The 18256-nt window shown below is 40.0% G+C and overlaps 1 protein-coding gene across 1 annotated transcript in view; it reads right to left on the bottom strand.

Moving 5' to 3' along the window:
- Window positions 1–18256, bottom strand: part of MSH3 (mutS homolog 3) — a 122315-nt gene that overhangs the window by 11920 nt on the left and 92139 nt on the right. Inside the window, exon 20 of the mRNA XM_059833465.1 lies at window positions 14486–14643. Within this exon, the coding sequence (XP_059689448.1) occupies window positions 14486–14643 (158 nt within the window). The remainder of the gene's footprint in view (window positions 1–14485; window positions 14644–18256) is intronic.

The raw sequence follows: 18256 nt of genomic DNA, 5'->3' as shown, positions 1-18256 counted from the left end.
TCATCTCAGAATGTACTCATAGTCAAATTATTTATTCATCAAGAACAATTAACATTAAAAGAAAATTACGCTTTTCTCTGCGAATACCTTAAATGTAAGGTGTAGAATACCGCTCTCTCAACACCAATAACAAAGACCTTTCGTGATTCAAAGAGAACACTGAGAAAAACACAAGTAAAATAAATTCATAATGTGACTTTACAATTCCACTCACTCCCTCTCACACAAACCCCTTCAAAATGTCATTTCAAAGATCACTGTATTTGAACAGGAGCTATTTAAATGAAAATAACTAGTTTACAGAAAGAAAGGATTAGATGGGGTCTTGCCTTACAGTTTATCCCTTTTCGTGCACGGGACTGTTCTCTACAACATGTTTTTGATCAACACTGTACAGTTACTTTTTTTTTAAAAGATCTCATAACAACTGTTTTGTATCCTTTTATTTTTTGCAGAAAACACTTTTCCCAGCTGAAGTTTCATGTGGTCTCTGCAGAAAACAAATGGTCACAGAAGTGTGCGTATTAACTGAAGATGATGTTTATGAGAACAGAAAAACTTGGTATTGATCCTGACATGAATGGAAGAACACAAACGCAGTTTCATTTCAGCACCTAGGTAAGTCTTCTCCCACTGAACCAGGTTATTGACTTTCTATTAGGCACCTACCAAACAACACTTACTGAGACTTCACAGGTTAAAAATTAAAAGTAGTTTGCAAATTGGTCTGCCAAGAAAATGAAAACAGGCATCGTAAATGGAAGATTGGCAGGCTGACTACTGGATGTCCTCTCCTACTGCAGTCCCAAGAATCCCAACACCTTTAACCAGAACAATCATTCAGTTTTGCCCACAAAAGCAATCTGAAAACCTGCACATTTTAGAAACACTCTGACTGCTAATGAGAATTTCACAGTGGTTAGTATAGAAGTAGCCCAAATTGGATATTGCAACTTCTGGCTACTTCCCACATAAAATGAAAATTTATCAAGTAATTATTTAGAAGATAGCATCTGCAAATTTGTAACAGTTCACTGGCAAGAAACTAATGCTTCACACTCCCCCACAGAGTACTGGTAAGTCATTTACTTCATTTTCCATCAAGCTCTTACTGATTCAAACAAAAAACTGACAATAAGAAAAATAATTTACAGAGACTGCAATTACAAAATTCTAAAAAATAACTTTTATCCCAAGTATGACAGAAAGCATTGTTATCAGGATAGTTATCATTTTCGTATTATTCATGGGCAGCTTCTGAGAAGTAAATGTGTACAAAGTTACGTGGACGATGACGATACGAAATCAGAAGATGCTCATGATACTAACCTGTGTACGTGTTCACTGTAATATGTGCTCAACCATTTCTACAACTGCTTATTTGAAAATTTTAAATTAACAAATACCAATAGTATGTTACACAATTTAGAAGGACAGTTGTTGAAAAGCCTCACAATGCATTACACATTTAATGTAAAATACCTTTTTATTTTGTAAATTATTGTAAACATATGATGCTCTCAGTCACTGAGAACTTAACGAAACTAGTAAAACCTAAGACCACTAGGGATACATACTTTGCATTATCCTGGAAAGAAAAGCAATTCCAAAGCAATTTTAATACTCAGTTTCATAGCATTTTTTACCTTTTTTTTTTCTTTTCCATATCACTAGGTAGTTGAAATAGCCAGAACAAGTAATCACTTAAATCCTCATTAACTTATAGACCTGGCCAACAGAGGCATGCTGCACACATGAGCACCCTAGTATATTAAAAGAAACGCATCTAACAGGATTAGCTTTCAAGATGTGAACTGCATTGATTTTTTTTCTGGAAGCCAGAGGAAAGAAAAACACCCATGGATTGCACTGAACATTCAGTATTTTAGAAGTTTCACCTCGACTGACAGAACAGGTAGGACTGAGTTCAGAAGACAAAATACTGCTCTAGTCAATACAGTCACTGAGTGACGAGAAGTTACCAATATCCTCTCATTCCTAATGCTTTATAAGGCAACAGGAATTTAGTTGTTCTTCCAAAAGCTCGTGTTATGTTACATTACCTAGTGAAGAAAACCTGAGAAAGTCCTCTTCTGAAGTTCAGCAATGATACCCTCAACAACATGAAAACTCCTTAAAAATACTTGTCACCTATGGCAAATTCACTGTTAAAATGATCCAGCAGATTTCTGGTTAATTCTAAAATTTTCCATTGTATTTTAAAACTGGACTTGCTCGAGTCTAAGTTCCACTTTCTCCGTCCCATGTTACTCACAACCCTACAGCAGATGACTGTTAGGGTGCAAGGGCTGAGCCCTTGGAGGAGCAGAGTGTCCAGTAGCAGAACAAGGACATAATAGCAATAGCTTAAATTCCATATTCAAATATGCAAAGGATTTTATACCTAACGTATCAAGGGATTGCTTTCCATAGGTCCATCAGCTTTTACATTTACTCAAACACAGAACTAAGAATTTCTTTTTCTTGCCCTCAGTGAGAAAGCTATGATTTGCTCCTGTACAGAGGTACCAAACTGAGGTTTCTGTTGCAGCTTCTCCTTCTAACCGAGATCTACCAGCACAGGCAGTGCATACCAGAATGCCAATACAAGATGGAGACGTTTACAAAGGCTCCATTAAGCAACTGATGCTCCTGACTTCTCTGCAGGAAACCGTTAACACTGTACAAATGCTATTGATGGTCAAGAGAAAGAACAGATTAAGAGTACAATCATTTTGCTGAAGCATAAATTGTAAGTGTGGATATTCAAATTAGGGTGTTTATTTGCGAGCCATCAATGTTAGCCTGAAGAAGCTGAAAAAATGAAGACAAAGAAAAAACCAACCCTAAAATATGCACAGGTTTACACTTACTCCTCTTGGATTCCAGAGAGGGAACTCGAGGTAATTAAGTTAATGTGCATATGTAGCTGAAGGATTGAGGCCAAGGGGGGATTAAAAAGCAGAAACTATAGCAACAGACTAGGGACAATAGCTGAAGCATTCAGCGCAAGTGAACTTTTCCCCTTTAAACCTGTGGATGCTACAGAAAATCCAGTTCAAATTGTGACTAGGTTAAATCATAGCACGTAAGAGTTTTAGAAATGTAAATACCACCATTCAATGTAAGAGTTTCAACTTTACTGTAAAATAGCTGATGAGCTTCACAAGCATATTTTTTCCCCCGGCCCCCCATACCATTACGAGGAAAGTCTTTCAATCCCTTTCAGGAAAACTGCAATATGCAGCATAAATTGTTTTATAAATCCCATTGTATATATAAATCACTGTCTTTTATTGACTTAAGTGAATTTTCAAGACTGATTTAAACCTGTAGAAAAAAAGTTGTTTGTATTTACAGATTTTATCAAACGCCATGTATGTAAACCAAAGACTGTTCTGTTAAATATTATATTACATGTATATGAGATCTAAACCTAACACTGCAGTTGCACGTTACTATGAAATGAACAAAGACATGGAACTAAATTAGCTACAAATATATGCATAGCGTAGCTTAATTTATTTCTACAGAGCTACAGAACACTGTCAGAAATGGTTACAGTTCAAATGTACTGTGGTATGTCCAAGACATAACTTTGCTAGAAAAACAGAACAAAGTAATTTTCAATTTAACAACACTAACTAAAACATTTACTTACTTTCTTCTTTTTCTAAGAAGATGATAGAAAATAGGTGCAATGAATTTAATACACCACCCTTTTTTTACCCTGAAAGCTACGAATAATTTACCCCAGAGGTGTAATTGTATGACTGTAAGCGTAAATGAAAGGCTTAAGTAATTTTTGTTATTTTGGCAATAAACACAAATACAATTAAGCAAGAACAAAATGAAGCAAATTACTGTACCATAAAGAAGTAACATTTCTGAAAACCACTTTTGGGTTCTTGACAACTAACAAGTTCTGTTTGTCTGACTGTTATTGTTGCTTTCCAGAGCAATACAAACAATAATTGTTTAGCATATCAGTATATAAAATTCTTATGTGGACTTGCAAGTCACTTGGGATTGCTTTATATGAACCGTTCCCTATTTTTCTGCACAATATATAAATCAATGTATATGGCAAAACCAGTAAGCATTAGTACATATATAAAGAATAAACAAAGATGTGACCTTTGCTTTTAAATTTTCTGACCCTTATTTTTCAGAGCCTAACTGCACAGGCAAATTGAAAGAATCTAGTTTTTTTCCAAAGGAAAATCTGAGTGACTTAAATCTAAACATTTATGTTGAAGTTTAAATAACTAAAAAAAAAAAAAAAAAATCTAAGAAGGCATCAACCAAAGTTCTGGCCAAAACCGGGTAACGTACAGACAAGTTGCTCTGCTCAGATAAATTCCTCCACAGTTTCTAGTCAGCACTCAATCTCTTGGTGATTTCTGTATTACACAGGACACCTGCAGACTGCCCTGCCAAACACTGCTGCCACCTCAAGACTAGAATTTCATAGCCTAGATTTTTGTGATAAAGGTATGAAGAAGCTCACTAGCTGAATCTTCGTGCCAGGTTTTTTGATTTAACCGGTATTTCTAGGACAGACAGGAAGACTAATCTTCATAATCCTATCCTGTAAGCCTCAGAGAAATCAATAAAGCTTAATGAAGAAATAAATGGAACCAAGGAATTTTTTAGTTTGGTAACTGGTCTTCTGAGTTAAGAACAACAAAGTTCGCATGTGGTATAAAAATGAGACACTATATGCTATTCTGGCAAAATACTGAAGAGTTTGTCATAAAGGACATCAACTTATTATTGCTAAGTATATGAATGCACAACACCTATGCCAGTCCAGCCCAATAATCTGACTAATTTTGGAGGTTGTGGCCAGCACAAGAATTCCAAAAAAGGTACAGAAACCCTGAAATGGTAATGATGCCGTAACTTCAGGGAAAGATTTTTCAGTAGATTTTAAAAAAAAAAAGAAAAGAAAAGAAAAGTCATAATTATGTAATCTCTCATGTATAATTCCAAGTATAGTATATTTTATTTAAGATTTATTACAAAACAAAATCAATGCAGACCCCCTCAAGGGGTGAAAAGCAATACCATCATACTCCACTCATAGAATAAAGGACTAACAATAAGATAGGACAGGCCCATTTAAGGCATGAAAGCTCCCCAAGTCTTTTCTGCACACTAGTAACCATTTCAAAATGTCATGAGCATACTACCCCCTCAGCAATCACAGTTAAGTACAGAGTAGCTTTGAGTGGAGGATGTTCACTTCTTTATCATGCTTAGTGAAACCACTATGTAGGAAGAGACTTCTAATGAAGAATGCTTCTCAACCATTTTCAAGCAAGCAAGTTCCTGGGCAGTCTCTTTGCAAATACAGTTCATCTGTGAACTGAGCAATGCATAAGTAGCAAAGAACATAACAAGCTGCATTCTGGTCATAAACTGCTCTCTTCTCCAACATTAGTTTGCCTATTGCTGTGCAAATGGCACCATTTCTGCAGTGAAGCTCTGAAATAATGGAGCTTGTTACTTATTTATTAAATAAAAAAATTTTCCCCCTCTGTCCTGCTCCTGTGCAGCTTCCTTCTACTGATCAGCTGGTAAAACTGGAATGAAATTAAGTGCAACATTATTTGCCTAGTTACAAAAAGCTGGGAAGTTTTTGCCACCAGCAGTTAGATCAATGAAACATTAATTTCCATCAATATTTACAAGCACTACTTGGTCTTTATTCTTAAGTGATTTACCTCAGATTTCAATTTATTGTGAAAAGTACCTGGAAAACATCTTACCCTCAATTTTCATTCTGATAGAAACATTCTCTTTTTCCTGCTTCACATACCACTCCATCCTGTGCTTCGTGATTTTCTCAAGATTTCTTATAAAATCTACTCTTAACAAGCTTTGGAACATTTTAATCTGTTAAAGTAAATCATGCAATTTTAAATATTTTTCATATTTTTATGATGGTGACATTCCAATGAAGCAAAGAAAAAATAAATACAAACATCCAAAATTGATTGCCCACATGTTTGCAGATGTTAATACAATATTTGCTTTCCATCATGATTTGTAATAGTACTAAAATTTGTAATGATGCCATAAATATTTACATTTTATCCTGTTAAAAAAAATGTTTGTCTAGAGAGAAAATAGTAAGGTTTGTCTAATAGTTTCTTTCAGCTCCACAGACTCTTGACAGAACAGTAATAAGAGTTTGTCAAGTTGTCAGAATTAAACAGCTGTTAAAGTATTTAGGGAGGTAACATCCAAAATATATCTATTGTAAGACCTGACCTTTTTCAAAGTCAACTCCAGCATTTAGAGATCAGACAGACATTTTGAATAAAACATACAGAAGAAGCATTATGGCACATTTGATGCACAACCTTTAAAGAAACGTGGATTAATAAGGGCTGAGTTTTCTCAGGTTTCTTAGTTTACTTTGACGAAATCCTTCATCCCTAAACCATTGTCTAAGCTTTAAAAGCATTTCTTTCCAGATTATCATATCTTATCTTCTAGACCATGCCAAAACAAGGTAAGCATTAGGGACCTTAAAACAACTTCAGTTGTTCCTAAAAGTCCCTTGTATCAAATGTAAGAATTTGCTACACCTAGTCACAGTTCTGCCTTTGTAATACACATCTGTAGGTGGAATAAACTTGCACTTCTCCTACATGGAAGACCAATATGCTGGTCAGAAGCTGACCCCAGTTTGTTTTTTCACCTTGGCAGAAGAATAGCCACGCTCTGCTGTGCACAGTAAGAGGACCTGACAGAAAGAACATATTATCTACACCCTCCCGAGTCCTCCACATCTCAAGTTTGTGCTCTTCAGCTGATGATCATGCCATTGACAATACATGAGATCATTCTGGCACAAGGAAAACAAAAACAAAAACAAAAGTACTGTATACCAATGGGAAAAGACCTCTCGCACACACCCTGCAGGAGCAGAGATACTTGCAGTCCTTGCAGGGGTTATGTGAACAAGCCAAGGGCTCCATGCATTCTGCATTCTTGCATGAGCCTAGAGAGGTGCAGCCACAAACTCTCCCTAATTTTTTGGCCAGTAAATTCTCTTTTAGGTGCCAACTACCAAGGCTGAGAAATAATACCGGTGAAAGGATCCATGATGGCTGTAGTACCTCATACATGAAAGGTCAGTTTGGGATACGTAAATGCCCTTTCCTCTTCCATCTTGGTGGATACAATTGCACGTGACTGACACAGGTCTTTTTGCTCAGAGGATGATGGAAATGAGGAGTGCCAGTCTCATCAGTCAAGCAAGCATTCAAATACTGCTTTTTTAGATCTAACATCAAGTTCTCACCCATGTGAGTGTGCAGTGCTCACAAATTTAAGTGGAATGGCCCACATCTCAGCTTTGCTGATTTCAAGATCAGTTGAAGATACTAGCTGAGCAGTAGCAGAGCAAGTCCTGACAGGCAGCAAGGGAAGTACAGCCACCAGCTGGCAGAACAGCACGACACATTGAGTTACCCACTTAGAGGGACTCTGTGATGAAATGTCTTAGCCTTTAAGGCAGCTTCCTACTGACAAAAAGGGACTTAACCTCGTCAGTGTCACCACATTAAGCCAGGCATATGTATAAATAATGCCATTTCTTCTTTAAACTGGAATGCATAATATAAGTTGACTGGCTGACTTCTGCAAAGGGTTGAAAACATGCGTGGTCACTTTGGACAAAGAACTGGGAAGACAGAATGAGCTTGCTTTCGTTGCACCTGTTTTGTTTCTTAGAAGAGAAGGAAGGATTATCTGGTGGCCACTACTAGAGTGCCTCTAAGACAGAGTGACACTCTTGTCACAAGAAAGCAGGCTCCAGTGGGATAAAAAAGCCAGGCTGGAGTGATGTGCTGGTCTGGGACTGATTGGCGGTACCTTGCTTACTGACGCTTTTATGGCAAACTGAGTAATGCATACACCTGGGATTCTTTTCAAGGGTAGATACAGCCTGTTCAGAGATGTTTTGCTAGACTCCAGAAAGACTGAGCAGTGAGGGTGTCAGCAGAGTCCCCTGAACTGTGGCACCACATGCAACAGCTGTGAGGACATAGCTGATGCTCACGTGGGTAGGTCCTGAAATGCAATTTTCAATAGCAGGAGGTGATCTTCAGTTCTCAAGTCTCTCAGTAGCACTGTTGTCCCTTGTGGTGATCAAAATTCCTTCCCTTTACTGAACCCATTGATCAATTCAGAGTCGCCACTCCTTGACAAGGTATGTGGCTGGAACTGGATCCTGCTGGACTTGAAATAAAATGGCCCAACTAAGTCCAGTGGTGAGGGCAATGAAACTCCCTCATTATTTCAGTGTTGGATGAGGCTGGCAATTCTCAGCCAATGTAGAAAACATACTTTCCTTTCCTCTGCCTCCTCCCTCTCCTTACAGACCCAAAGATCACAAAAGCTGAGAGCAGTTTTCTGCGTATGATGGGCAATGAGGTAGGTCTCTGCACTGGGGTCTGAAGACTGCTTTCAAAGACATCTTCAAGAAGCACAGCCTGAACCTGATGCTCTCTCTTGGTTTCCACATCTGGGAACGCAAGTAGACAGCATGCAAGCCAGGGACACACACAGGTACCTCAGCAGAACACAGCTTCTGCTGAATTAATCAGAAGCATCACGTCACTGTATGATGGCAACAGCTTGAAGTCAGAGGGCCTAATTTATACAGCTCTGCAACTTTGTCATGCCAAACAGACATGTAAAGATCTGCTGCCTGAAGATTTTTGCACTCTAGGTTTAATTGAATGAGCAACTATTACACATGTTCAAAATCATTACACATGTAACTTAAACCCTGGAACAGACATTCAGGATTCCACTTGTGGCCATGTCTATCTGAAAGACCCTGTATATAGACGTGTAATACAAGCTAGAAGAACAAAACAGTTCCTCCCTAGCCGAGGTAAGCAACCACCATCTGTGTTCACAACATTTTCAGATATGCAGTGGAATTTGAACTAAGCGAATATCTCCTAACTATAGACTTAGCAATGAGGAGTGCCCTCCATGTTAAAAATACATTTAAATCATCTGTCACAAGGATAAAAGTTCTATATACCTAAATATGGATCATGTGATGCGCAGAGCCAATACCAAGAAAATTGCCTCAAAATGCAGGCAACTACATGTCTTATGTACAGCAAAAGAATTAAACTGCCGCTTACCTAGGCAACCTACCACTACCACCTGTTAACCTCTATTGCCAACCTCCTCCACCTCTGTTTTCTTAATATACCTTCTTAGACAATTCAAACCCGATTTCTTTGCCATCATGAGGATTAAAGACATGCTGAGAATCAGTAAACAGCAAGATAACTCTTTTGAGAGAGACGAAGTGCTCGAGAGGATAATCTACATGCATCTCACTGATGCTTCTATTTATTCCTTTAACCTTTAAGCACGTGGCACATAACCTGCAAAAGGCAGTTTTCAAATGCAGTTGAAGCATAGTGCAACATAGTAGTTCAGACAACTGAAGCTGCACATTCAATAGTATGCCCCCAATTTGGCTGATGGTATAAAACTTTGCTGGAAGATGTATGTCACCATAGTGTGACTGTGCATACTTAAGTCTGATCACTGAAATCAGTGAAACAGCCTTTATTTCAACACAAGAAGAGAAAGCCAGGCAGGTAAGTACTCTAGGAAAGAAATTCTTCTTTGTCCCTTTACCATCACCCAGAGTTGGTCTCCTTTACAGTATTCTTTCTAATGGTAGCTTGTGATTTCAATAAATTGATTCTTAAATTCTTGAATACAAGGCATTTGGTAATTTCAACTATTAATTAGCTTTTTTATTTGAACTTATTAACTTCAAATTGTTATAACATTCTCTCTCTCTCTCTCTCAATTTTGGGAACTGACCCTCATGAAGAGCTACTGGTGAGCTATAGGAAATAGGCTGAAGTCTTCTAGCTGTAATAAATTGTATCAATAACTGATTGTAAGTGGGACCTCTTTAAAGGTCAGCTTTCTTCAGCAGCTAAACATGATCTGTTCTGAATGCACGATTAGGTCAACAGAATTTCTTTCATTAGTTCCTCCATATATGCGTGTCCACACTTGGTTTGTCTTTCTACACAAACGTACAGAGAAACATTCTATTAACTTCAATGTCTGAATAGCTATAGTAGAAGAACTAATAAAAATTGAAGGTTAATTTAAAGCAAAACTTGAACCCATTTACTGCAAGGAGAAACCTGGATGGGAATTTTCAAACATCAGAGAATTAAATACTTAAATCCCATTAAAAGTCAATACAGATTGGGCACTGACCTTTCCAAAACTCTTCTAAAACTCTTAACTATAATGGAACTGATTAAGTTAAATTCTTTAGCCAAAGGTTGCATGAAAACATTTTCCCTTACTGGAGAAGGAAAAAAAAAAAGAAAATATCAACCAGCAAAACATCTTCAAAATATTGTGTACTCCCTCTATATTACATAGCTATCCCTTAAATAATGGGCATACCATACGGTCTGAAAAGTAGTAACTTTTTTGTACAAAAATGGTTTACACATACATTGACTCATGAAAAAGATAATGGAAGTACGGAATTTCAAGTGAGAGATTTATACAAACACTTTAATAATGCAAGATACAAATCTATTCCAAAAATAGCTTTAAATAAAAATACAGAAATATGGAGAATGATTTACTGTCTTTTTAGCCTGATGTTATGAAGCTGGAGCCATCTAACAATACGTCAAATTTCTTACTTATTTCACAACCCCTAGCACCCCCTTCCCAGGATTAGGAACAAAGCATAGCAATGGAAATAGCAAGGCTGTTTTTACACGTAAGAAATGGTGAGATTTCGGAGAGTCCATAGGAGCACTCAGAGACTTTCTTAAGTGAACATCACAAGAAGGGTACTGTAGGAAATTACTCTTCCCCCCCTCCAAGTTTTCAATTTACAGACTTGTAACAGCATATCATCTGGGCTTAGGGGCATTATGCAGCAGAAGATTCTCTCCCTTTCCCCCCCTTTACAATGAAATTATCAACAATACTCTGAAATGTTTGGGCTAGCCTTAGCAATGTATTGTATCTATACACCCAGTAATGAAGATGAATCATTCCTATTTTCACTGTACCTGTAAGCAAGACAATTCCTTTTGCATCTTTAAAAATATTTAACATAATTCAGTATTTAGTCAATTTAGAGAAGCTGTAATACGTAAATACTAAATATATCCAAAGGAATAACCATAGTAGCAACCTTTCAATTTCCATGGAAACCCTACTTAGAACACAAGATAAAAATCCTAGACAAATGTTGATCTCTTGAACGTATATAAATTCAGGCTTCCAAGATGCAGTCTACAAACAAAAAAGAGACTGCAGTATAAAGCACCAATATTCCAAAAAATCTAGGAAGCAGAACTGTTGGTGCTCCCGATGCCCAGAATTCCTCATAGAGTCAACATGTAAAGCATCCCTCACAGCAGGGGTGCTATGCTAATAGCAGCATCTAGAAAACAACACACCATGGAAGTGACGAAAATAACTTGGTAACTGACACCTTCCCATGCAATGTTTTTAAAAGATTAAAAATATACCAAAGTTATCAACAAAAAAATCCCATTTTCCAGCAAGACACTTGTGGCCTGGGGTGGCAGTGCAGAAAGGTGGTTTGCATAGCTGTATTCTGTTAAAAAAAAACCCAAACAAACAAAAACACCCCCCAAAACAAAAACACTGAAGAAGAAAACAAAACAAAAAAGCAAAATTGGGGGCAAGTTAAGAGAAAATCTCTGATGTCTTCAAGCTCATTCCCTGCCAGAGGAGAGTTCTTGGCAAAAGCTGAGGCTTTACAAATGTATATTCAGACAGACAGAGCATTAAAGAAACAATGTAGGACACATCATGTGGCAGCTGAATTTATTGTTTCTCTCCTCCAACCAGGCATAAAAACTATTACAAGGTTAACTTCCTAGGGCTAAGAAATACCATGAATATAACACCACATTAACCTGGCCTGACAGACTTACATATATAAGACCTCTCCCAGAATCTTGGGCGGGGGGGGGGCCCACCCAAAAAACAACCCAAAAGCCCCAAATGAACCAAAGTAGAGATGCTTACTTCCTGGACAGTTTCTGCACACCTTGAGCCTCTGAGCTGCAGAATCTGGTAAGTTACTCCTTTTCTCATTGCAAAGGGTGAAGTTTATGATTTGGAGAAGGTGAAAATGAAGCAGGAGTTAGGCAAAGACCGTACTGGGCACTAAAGACCACCTTGTGGCTACTGATCATCAAATACAGTGGGACAGAAAAGACCACTGGCAACTCACCTACTTGGGGAGCACAGATGTCATTACTTGGATATATAGAGCAAGGAAAGCGCCCATATTCCACAGGCTGAAGCAAAATCATGATGCAAGTATTCTCCTAAAAATTTGTTCTGAAAAAAAGCTACAACTGCATCAAGATCTAATATCCTGTAAGTACACCGCAAATGGCTAATACCTGTCCCAACAGTATAATTGAGTCCCTCAAATTACACCATACAGAAGACAGAAGTTTAAACAGATGCACAGACAAGCAGTTCCACTGATAATCTTTTACAAACTGAAGTGACCATCCTGGATTTGTGAAGGAATGCAATACATAAAAGGAAGCAAAAAAGCTGAGTTTAACTAGTGCATGACTATTTCTATCTCAATAATATATTTTCAATTTCTTCTTGATTGATATTGAGCCAATTAGTCTACTCTTAATTGCCAGTGCAATGACAAGAATGTAAGTAATTCTCTAGTACATTCATCTGGTGTTTGACACATTTCACATTAAATGAAGAATGGCGTATCCAGCTGAGCTTCCAAAGCTAATTTGGGGGGGGTGGGGGGTGGGGGTGTGTGCTGATCAATCCTGTGTGTTAGAATCTGACTGGGCTCCAAATAAAATAATAAAATGATCTGAAACCTCACAGCCAGTAAGTAACACACTCTAGATCTGCTTGCCTAAAATCTAAAAGCAGAAGTTTTACCTTCAACCACACTACCTTACCAGAACAGATATGAAAAATACCTATAATGTAGAGAAAAGCTAAGTGGAATCAGAGAAATACACTGGGGAACAGGCAGAACTCAGATATACTGATTTCAAGGTTTTCACACCACAGAGGACAAAAAACTATTTGTTCACTTTCTAGTGGGCAAAAAACAAAATGGCACTCCCAGTGACTGTGTCACATTTCTTAATTTTTGTGCAGAAATAATCCTGTTGCAATGACAGTCAAATAAAAGTAGAGGAAAGAGGATACTAAGCTTAAGAGTAACAGACTTATGCACGTATGGTTAGAAATTAAGTCAATGTGAACACAAGTAAAGTACTCTAAGTTCACCTACAAAACACAGAGGAAGACAAAAATAATCTTCAAATTGTTAGTAATGTTGTAATGTTTTTTCTGTAAAGCAAATCAGATCTTGTGTATCTCCCTGTCTCCTTGAAAAATGCTCACCCAATCAACCAGTCTATTACTTTTAACACAGGGTAGGGAAAAAAGGTAACCATTTTCAATTTTCAGGTCCAATTAATTTTGGAAAGTTTATACAAATTGTTTTCTAACTTGTTCAACTGCTTAGCACTGAAGTGCATCAAAGTGTGATTTCATTCATTTTTGCCATGACACAGTGAGGCATAAGAACGTAACATCTTTATATGATGAAGCAATCCCAGATGAGCAGTATTTAGATTCTCTATTAAAAGTTAACTCTGAAATGCACTCTGTCATCACAGAAGTAGAACTTCAGGAAAGATAGTTCTACCACAGATACATAGTTGTTGTGAAACTTACAACCATAAATAACTATCCATGTCAAATACCATCAGTAACACAGAACTTTTGCTGATCAAAAAAGAGATTAAAGAAAATCTTTAAAAGATTGAAGATAATCTTTAAAAATTACTCAGCACTACCTTAAAAATGAGACTGAGACATGCTGAGTGAAATGATCAGCCATTACTCATTCTTTAAAGGATATCAAGTAAATTGTGTTCCAAGACTGATAGTACAGGAGGGATAATAAGCATAGAATATACGCAGCCCCAAATTCTCAGTCTCAAAGTGAACATGTACAACTGCACTGCATAGCAGAAACTGTGACCTGACTTTTAGAGGTGACAGCATTAATTTTAGGGGAAACATCATTTGGCTATCACCCAGCAGAATAAGTTTGGCTGAGATGACCATTCAGACAGCTGAAGTTAGTATCTGGATCTTAATCAAGACAGACACATTAACATTCTTATCCTTTAAAGATTCAAAAATTCCAAAACAAGTACTAAAGCTTACCAGAAAATCGGAATCAAAACTAACAACAAATGCATGTATTTAAAATGAAAAAGGAAATTTGAAGAATAATTCTAAAGTTCTAAATGAAACATGAAATTATACTTTGATATACACACACACCTCCTGCCACAACAACGTTTTCATAAACATATAGCAAGTTTTGAAAGATTACCTGGTAAAAATACCATCCACAACACCAACTGTCGACTCCTCTGCGGGAACGTAAGAACCAATCTGTGCCATGACTGTGATCAATGCAACTTGCTTTATATAGGAGCTCTTTCCTCCCATGTTGGGTCCAGTTATTATCATGACCCTTTCACCATCTCCCTGGAAACACAGAACAGCGGTCAAATATATTGTCCTGCACATGGCACTTTTATAAGAAAGTCTGGTGTGTGTATGTGCTTAGAGGGACAAAGGACAAGTCCTCAGGATTAAACATTCTGTTTCTAGGTGAACAGCTTCCTTCATTCTTAGAGTTCATCAGATTCACTTTTCAAGATTTTATGAAGTCTCACATGGATAAATCTTTATAAGACCTCTCCAGGCTGGAGAGAGAGAAGCATCACAATCAACTTCCATTACTCTTGAGCAAAATGGACAGAGCGAGGAGGAACCTCCTCTTTCTCTATCAAGCAGCCAAGAAAGCACTCCAAGAATCTTATGGGCAATTTCTTTGGAGAAGGCGGATCAACTCATCAGCTTTCAGCATAGCCAGTGCTGTCCTAATTTGGTTGTGATCTGGATTCCTCTCCAGTTAGAATCCTCATTGCCAAATGGGAAGAAGATTTGGCAGACAAAGACCTGACGTAGATTATACACCTATTCATAATTGTTTGCCTTGGTACAACATACCCACATTCAAACAGACTGGCTACAACAAGAAATCAAGACATGGCAGAGTTTGGCAATACTTGACTGCACCACAGATACTGTGAGCAGACTGTATCCAACTTCTGATTGATCAGTGTATCAAACCACTGAAATCCTATGGAAAATGAAATCAGATGCAAGAGCTCATCTCAGCTGTAAGACTCCCTACAGTACTGCTACATGACTAGGGCTCCAGAATAACTGTCTTCCTCTGGTGCAAGACAATTGCTAATACAAAATTAAAACTCATCAATGAAATCTATAAAGCTTTCTCATAGCCTGAATCACAGAGTCACAGAATCACTAAGGTTGGAAAAGACCTGTAAGATCATCAAGTCCAACCATTAACAAAAAAAAAACAAACCAAAAAACACCCACAAACAAAAAAACACACCACCCTGCCCATCAAGCCACATCCCACAATGCCTTGTCCACACCTTCCTTGAATACCTCCAGGGAGGGTGACTCCACCACCTCCCTGGGCAGTCTATTCCAGTGTCTCACCACTCTCTCAGTAAAGAAACTTTTCCTAATATCCAGCCTGAACCTCCCCTGGCACAACTTGAGGCCATTTCCTCTAGTCCTGTCTCTAGTCACTTGGGAGAAGAGACCAACACCCACCTCTCTGCAACCCCCTTTCAGGTAATTGTAGAGAGCGATGAGGTCTCCCCTCAGCCTCCTCTTCTCCAGGCTAAACAACCCCAGCTCCCTCAGCCGCTCCTCATCAGACTTGTGCTCCAGACCCCTCACCAGCTCCGTCGCCCTTCTCTGGACACGCTCCAGCACCTCAATGTCCTTCTTGGAGTGAGGGGCCCAAAACTGAACACAGTATTTGAGGTGCGGCCTCACCAGCGCCGAGTACAGGGGCACCATCACCTCCCTACTCCCAGTGGCCACACTGTTTCTGATACCGGCCAGGATGCCGTTGGCCTTCTTGGCCACCTGGGCACACTGCTGGCTCATATTCAGCCGGCTGTCGACCAGCACCCCCAGGTCCTTTTCTGCTGGGCAGCTTTCCAGCCACTCGTCCCCAAGCCTGTAGCATTGCATGGGGTTGTTGTGGCCAAAGTGCAGGACCCGGCACTTGGCCTTGTTGAACCTCATACAATTGGCCTGGGCCCATCCATCCAGCCTGTCCAGATCCCTCTGCAGAGCCTTCCTACCCTCCAGCAGATCAACACTCCCGCCCAACTGGGTGTCGTCTGCAAACTTGCTGAGGGTGCACTCTATCCCCTCATCCACATCATCAATAAATATATTAAACAAGACTGGCCCCAAAACTGAGCCCTGGGGGACTCCGCTTGTGACCGGCCACCAACTGGATTTGACTCCATTCACCACAACTCTCTGGGCTCGGCCATCCAGCCAGTCTTTTACCCAGTGAAGAGTGCACCCATCCAAGCCATGGGCAGCCAGTTTCTCCAGGAGAATGCTGTGGGAAAGAGTGTCGAAGGCTTTACTAAAATCCAGGCAGACAACATCCAAAGCCTTTCCCTCATCCACTAGGCAGGTCACCTGGTCATAGAAGGAGATCAGGATGGTCAAGCAGGACCTGCCTTTCATGAACCCGTGCTGGCTGGGCCTGATCCCTTGGGTATCCTGCACGTGTCCCGTGAGCGCCCTCAAGATGAGCCTCTCCATAACCTTCCCCGGCACCGAGGTCAGGCTGACAGGCCTGTAGTTCCCCGGATCCTCCTTCCGACCCTTCTTGTAGATGGGCGTCACGCTGGAAATCCTCCAGTCGTCCGGGACCTCCCCCCTTGACCAGGACTGTTGATAAATGATGGAGAGTGGCTTGGCAAGCTCCTCCGCCAGCTCCCTCAGCACCCTTGGGTGGATGGCATCGGGCCCCATAGACTTGTGGGTGTCCAGGTGGCAGAGCAGGTCATTGACTGCTTCCTCCTGGATCACGGGGAGTTTGTTCTGCTCTCCATCCCTGCCTTCCAGCTCAGGGAGCTGAACAGCCTGAGGGTATCTGGTATGGCTGTTAAAGACTGAGGCAAAGAAGGCATTAAGTACCTCAGCCTTTTCCTCATCCTTCGTGACAACGTTCCCCGCCGCATCCAGTAGAGGATGGAGATTCTCCTTGGCTCTCTTTTTGTTGTTAATGTATTTATAGAAGCATTTTTTGTTATCCCTTATGACCGTGGCCAGGTTGAGCTCTAGCTGGGCTTTCGCCTTTCTAATTCCCTCTCTGCATGACCTAACGAGGTCCTTGTACTCTTCTTCACTTGCCTGCCCCTTCTTCCAAAGGTGATAAATCCTCTTCTTTTCCCCGAGTCTCAGCAAAAGCTCCCCGTTCAGCCAGGCTGGTCGTCTTCCCCGCCAGCTCTTCTTATGGCACATGGGGACTGCCTGCTCCTGCGCCTTAAAGATTTCCTTCTTGAAGAACGTCCAGCCTTCCTGGGCCCCTTTGCCCTTCAGGACCGTCTCCCAAGGGACCCTCTCAACCAGTGTCCTGAACAGGGCAAAGTCTGCCCTTCGGAAGTCCATGGTAGTGGTATTGCTGACCCCCCTCCTGACTTGGCCAAGAATTGAGAATTCAATCATTTCGTGGTTGCTAATCCCAAGACGGTCTCCGATCTTCACTTCTCCCACCAGACCCTCTCTGTTCGTAAACAGCAGGTCAAGCAGGACACCTCTCCTGGTAGGCTCACTTACCAGCTGTGTTGGGAAGTTATCTTCCACACACTCCAGGAACCTCCAGGACTGTTTCCTCTCTGCTGTGTTATATTTCCAGCAGACATCTGGTAAACTGAAGTCCCCCACAAGAACAAGGGCGTGCGACTGTGAGACTTCTGCCAGTTGTTTGTAGAATGTTTCGTCGGCTTCTTCATCCTGGTTGGGTGGTCTATAACAGACCCCCAGCAGGATATCCGCCTTGTTAGCCTTCCCCCTCATCCTTACCCATAAGCACTCAACCTTGTCATCACAATCATCGAGCTCTATACATTCAAAACACTCCTTGACGTACAGAGCCACCCCACCGCCTCTCCTTCCTTGCCTATCCCTCCTGAAGAGTTTATAGCCACCCATTGCAGCACTCCAGTCATGCAAGTCGTCCCAC

The sequence above is a fragment of the Gavia stellata genome, chromosome Z (assembly GCF_030936135.1).
Source record: "Gavia stellata isolate bGavSte3 chromosome Z, bGavSte3.hap2, whole genome shotgun sequence".
Taxonomy (NCBI): domain Eukaryota; kingdom Metazoa; phylum Chordata; class Aves; order Gaviiformes; family Gaviidae; genus Gavia; species Gavia stellata.
The sequence above is the reverse complement of the archived record's forward strand: the minus strand, read 5'-3'. Positions and strand labels throughout refer to the sequence as shown.